General features: G+C 56.4%; 1 protein-coding gene across 2 annotated transcripts in view; it reads left to right on the forward strand.

The window, feature by feature from the left end:
* Positions 1–5,024: 5,024 nt before the first annotated feature.
* RHCG (Rh family, C glycoprotein) overlaps positions 5,025–5,284 on the forward strand; it is a 10,328-nt gene continuing 10,068 nt past the window's right edge. For both annotated transcript variants that reach the window (XM_005885197.2, XM_005885198.2), the window contains exon 1: positions 5,025–5,243. In XM_005885197.2, the coding sequence (XP_005885259.1) occupies positions 5,077–5,243 (167 nt within the window). In that variant the 5' untranslated portion in view covers positions 5,025–5,076. The remainder of the gene's footprint in view (positions 5,244–5,284) is intronic.

Raw genomic sequence — 5,284 nt, forward strand, 5'->3', positions numbered from 1 at the left:
GCCGCTCACAGTCTGGGCCCCCCGCCCCGCTCAGGCGCTCGCCCCTCCCTAGGAATCTCCCTGGAGAACTGGCCAGATGTGCACAAACTCCTTTTTCCCTGTGGCAAAGGTAATAGGGGCCCTCGCCGGTTTGGCTCAGTGGATAGAGCGTCGGCCTGCGGATGGAAAGGTCCCAGGTTCGATTCCCTGGTCAAGGGAACATACCTCGATTGCAGGCTCCTCCCCAGAGGGGCCCTGTTCAGGGTGCATGCAGGAGGCAACCAATCCATGTATTTCTCTCACATGGATGTCTCTCTCTTCCACTCTATAGGGAACCCTCACTCACCTGGGTGAGCTCATCCAGGCGCCCCCCAACCTCCTTGTTAGAGAGGCCTGCCTGATGTCCCCAAAAGACATAAGCCCCCCATCTTAGTCACCAGCCAGGGGGTGACCCTGGCTCCCTTGCCCAGCTGTGCCACCCTGTCCTTGTCTAGGGCCACAGGGATGGCTCCTTGGCCTGCCAGGCCTCCTGCTGGGAGAGAGGAGAGGTGTGTGGGTCCGTGGCCCCGCCCTCTTTGGCTGGGAGAGGGAGAAGGAGCACCCCCGAATTCTCAGGTACCCAAGTGCCGAGGTTAAGAGCCTGCCTTGGCATCACCAGACCTCACTGCTCAATGCCTCTGCCATTCCCCAGGTGGGTGGCTTTTTAGGCAAATGTCCTCACCTGTGGAATGAGGATGACAAATCAGACCAAACTGCCTTCCAGGAAAGGGGTGAGGCTGGTGGGACAGTGCCGGGCATGGAATCCTCACTTCACGATGGAAAATTACTAGAAAAGCACTCAACACAGGAGTTGGGAGGACTGGCCCCATTCAAGCTGTCCCACGAACAGAGGGCAGTATGGCCTGCACTTTGGAATGAAACAGATCTGGGTCCATCACTAAATGGAGTGAGCCCACTCCCCAGCCACTCTGAGCCTCAGCATGCCCATCTGTGAAATGGGCATGTTATTTAACGCACAGGTCCTTTAGGAAGATGCAAGGTGGCAGGTGCCTGGTAGGACACATCTCATGGCACCGAGTGAGAGGACAGTAAACACTGAACGCACAGGTCCTTTAGGAAGATGCAAGGTGGTAGGGCACATCTCATGGCACCGAGTGAGAGGACAGTAAACACTGGTATCGCATTTCCTCATAAGGGAGCAAGTGCTCCGTCGCTGACTGTATTTAAATGGAGGCTCAACATCTCTTTCGAGAGGTAACCAAGGCATAGCTCCCTGAATATTGGTTTCAACTCATAGCATTGCACTTCCTTTGGGCTGTCCCCACTTACCAGGGTCTTTTGCATTGTAAATGCTCTCTGGTGTGGCATTTGTTCCTGTGTTGTGGTGCAGGAAACAGAGCTTAGAGATTTGCCCAAAGCTCTTACCTGGTCAGTGGCACCTGCAGGGATGGAGCCATGCCCTCCCCACCACAGCCCACCTGCTCTCCCCCATACTCGGTGGCATTGTCAGCCCCTGGCTACGTCCTCAAGAGATTTTGCAGCAATGGCATGATTCTGCGGGTGGCCCTGAGTGTGGGAGAGATGGGCACAGAGCCTTGGGGAACTGAGGGACGGGCCAGCGGTCCCCAAAGGGAGCAGTTTAGGCTGGGCTGGCCTGCAGAGCTTTGGAGCACCACTGGGCTGCCGTGGCCCATTGGGGTGGGCAACTTTGTCTTCAGATTTTGGAGATTTCTGAGAACTATCCCCGGAGGGAAGAGTGAGCTAGGAAGCTGGTGCGGACGCGGAGAGTGAGAGCAGCTGTGTACTGGTGCCCCCTGGTGGCAGCTCTCAGGATGGCAGCCAGCGTGCCACCCTGCCCCACAGGGACCCCAGGGAGGGAAGAGAGAGCTAGGAAGCTGGTGCAGACGGAGAGAGCAGCTGTGTACTGCTGCCCCCTGGTGGCAGCTCTCAGGCTGGCAGCCAGCGTGCCACCCTGCCCCACAGGGACCCCAGGTTGAGAGAATTGGTTCTGGGCGGGGCTGCTTGAGTCTCCCGCCACCCCCCCCCTCCCGCTGGGGAAAGAGTGGGCATTAGAGGTGTCTTACCAACTTCCGCTGACCTTCAGCAAGTCTCGAACTCAATGAATGCAAAGCTGGTCAATCCTGAAAGAGAAAAAGAGAAACAGTAGCTAACAGGATTGAGCAATTGCTAAAGAGCCAGGCTTATGTCTGGGCGCTGGTTGGATCACCTCACTAAATGTGCACCCGAAACCCGAGCAGTGAGCCCTACCTGAGCACCGCCACGACTCCCCATGTTACGGGGAAAGACACAGCAGATCAGAGGTGATGTCCTTGAAGGTCGTACAGTCTGAACTTTCAAACCATTACTATTTTTTAACTGATTTTTTTTAGAGAGAGAGAGGTAGGGAGAGGGAGAGAGATAGAAACATCAATGAGAAACATCATCAGTCAGCTGCCTCCTGCACGCCCCCTACTGGGGATGGAGCCCACAACCAGGCATGTGCCCTTGACCAGAATCGAACCAGCAACCTCTCAGTGCACAGGACAATGCCCAACCAACTGAGCCACACAGGCCAGGGCTTAAACCATTACTATTAAAAGCATTTTAGCCCTAACAGGTTTCGCTCAATGGACAGAGCGTCAGCCTGCGGACTGAAGGGTCCCAGGTTCAATTCCGGTCAAGGGCACATGCCTGGGTTGTCAGCTGATCCCCTGTAGCGGACATGGAGGAGGCAGCCAATCAATGATTCTCTCTCATCATTGATGTTTCTATCTCTTTTTCCCTCTCCCTTCCTCTCTGAAATTAATAAAGATATATATTCAACAAAAATAAAAGCATTTTAGGTAGCAGCAAGCTTTATGAAACACTAGAGGCCCAGTGCACAAAATTCGTGCAGGGGGGGTGTCCCTCAGCCTGGCCTGCACCCTCTCCATTCCAGGACCCCTCGGGCATGTCTGATGGCCCGGATGTCTCACAATCTGGGACCGCTGGCTCCTAACCGCTCACCTGCCTGCCTGCCTGATCGCCCCTAACCACTCTGCATGCCTGCCTGGTCACCCCTAACTGCTCTCCCCTGCCAGCCTGGTTGCCCCTAACTGCCGCTGCCTTGGCCCCAGCCACCGTGGCTTTGTCCGGAAGATGTCTGGTCTAATTAGCAGCTTTGTCCAGGACATCCAGAAGATGTCTGGTCTAATTAGCATATTACCCTTTTATTAGTATAGATACATTAATAAACTGGTAGGTTTGGGTTGTAAAGTAGGACCAGTTTGGGAGGTAAAGAGAAAGGGAGCAAGAAAATGAATTGAGGAGGTACCCAAGGCAGGGGGGAGTGGAGCTGGCCTCCATGTGCTTGAGGGAGGAGGAGAACAGACAGCCCCAGACAGGGTCTGGGGGAGGTCAGGGCACCCACAGAGGCAGGGAGAAGGACAGGAGAGAGGGGGACAGGCAGGGGGAAGCATGGGAAGCGGAGGGCTCCCTGTCCCTGCTCTCAGGCCACACACGTATCCAGTGGGGTTCCCCATCCCCCCCATCCTCTTCAGCCTTGCCCCTGCCCCCAGGGTCCTCATACCACCAGGCAGCTGACACCCCTCTCTTCCAAAGGCCCCCAGATTCTGTTCCTCCCACCTCCCTGCCAGTTCTCAGCTTCTGTCTCCCCCTCATCGCTTTCACTTTCTGACTCACAGCTCTATTTGCAGGCCTGCCCAATCTCAGACCCCAGCTCCCACCCGCGCAGCCGGCCCCCACTCCTTCATGCCACCCTGCCCATCCCTCACCACCCCCACCCCTGGCCCGGGGTCATCTCAAACCCCCACACCAGACCCAGCACTCCCTCCCACCCGGCAACCTCTTCCCACTCCCCTGTGTTTATCAACAGCCGTGCCAGCTCCCCTCCCTGAGCTGTGGTCTGAAGATGTCACCTCCTGCTGCCTCACACCTCTCCCCCCGGTCTGTCACCCATCCCGTCTGTTCTTCCCAAGAATAACCACAGTGCCAGGCACGCTGCTTCACACCCATTAGCTCCGTGTCCCCACCGCAGTTGGAAACATGATGACCCATGAAATGCGGTAAGACACGGAGTCAGAGGCAGGCGCTGTGAACGCGGGGCGAGCTGCCGTCTGTGGAAGTTCACTCAGTTCTGCACACAGAAGCTCAGAGCTCAGAGCCCCGCAGCTCTCCTGCATCAGCTTGCGTGCCCGCTCCCCTGCCCCTACCCTGCAGTGCGCCCGTTCCCGTGGCTGCCCCCCGCCATGGCCGCAATGGGCAACAGGGCCTCTCCGCCTTTACGGGGCTGCTGCCTCACCTGCCTGTGAACTCCCACCTGGGCTTCTCTGACTGCTGCCCAGCGGGCACATCCGGGTGCTGCTGAGGGACCCACCACAACCACTCCTTCGTTCATGGATATTTATTTATTTGTGTTTTTTTTAAAGATGTTTTATTGATTTTTTACAGAGAGGGATAGAGAGTTAGAAACATCGACGAGAGAGAAACATCGATCAGCTGCCTCCTGCACACTCCCCACTGGGGATGTGCCTGCAACCAAGGTACATGCCCTTGACCGGAATCGAACCTGGGACCCTTGAGTCCGCAGGCTGACGCTCTATCCGCTGAGCCAAACCAGTTAGGGCTATTTATTTGTTTTTAAATATTGATTTCAGAGGAAGGGAGGAGAGAGAGACAGAAACATCCATGATGAGAATCATGGATCGGCTGCCTCCTGCACGCCACACACTGGGGAGCGAGCCCGCAACCCGGGCACGTGCCCTGACCGGGCATCGAACCAGGACCTGCTGGTTCAGAGGTCGATGCTCAACCGCTGGGCCATGCCGGCCGGGCATTCATGGATATTTATGGAGAGTCTTCGTGGCACTTCGTGCTGGGCAACACCAGAGTGAACACAGCAGGCGTGGGCCTGCAAATTGTAATGAGAACTAGACAAGAAAGAAGAGGGGTGTCCTGAGAGAGAGCCGCCTTTATTTTTTAAAAATGTATTTTTATTGATTTCCGAGAGGAAGGGAGAGAGAAAAACGTCACTGATGAGCGAGAACTGGCATCACCCGCGCCTGCACTCTCCCCGCAGGCTTCCAGGACGTGCACGTGATGATCTTCGTGGGCTTCGGCTTCCTCATGACCTTCCTGCAGCGCTATGGCTACAGCTCCGTGGGCTTCAACTTCCTGCTGGCGGCCTTCGGCATCCAGTGGGCGCTGCTGATGCAGGGCTGGTTTCACTCCTTCCATGACGGCTACATTCTCGTGGGCGTGGAGAAGTGAGTGCGGCGGGGGCGGGGCCCGGCGGAGGAGGGGGGGG

The sequence above is a fragment of the Myotis brandtii genome, unplaced genomic scaffold (assembly GCF_000412655.1).
Source record: "Myotis brandtii unplaced genomic scaffold, ASM41265v1 scaffold897, whole genome shotgun sequence".
Classification (NCBI taxonomy): Eukaryota; Metazoa; Chordata; class Mammalia; order Chiroptera; family Vespertilionidae; genus Myotis; species Myotis brandtii.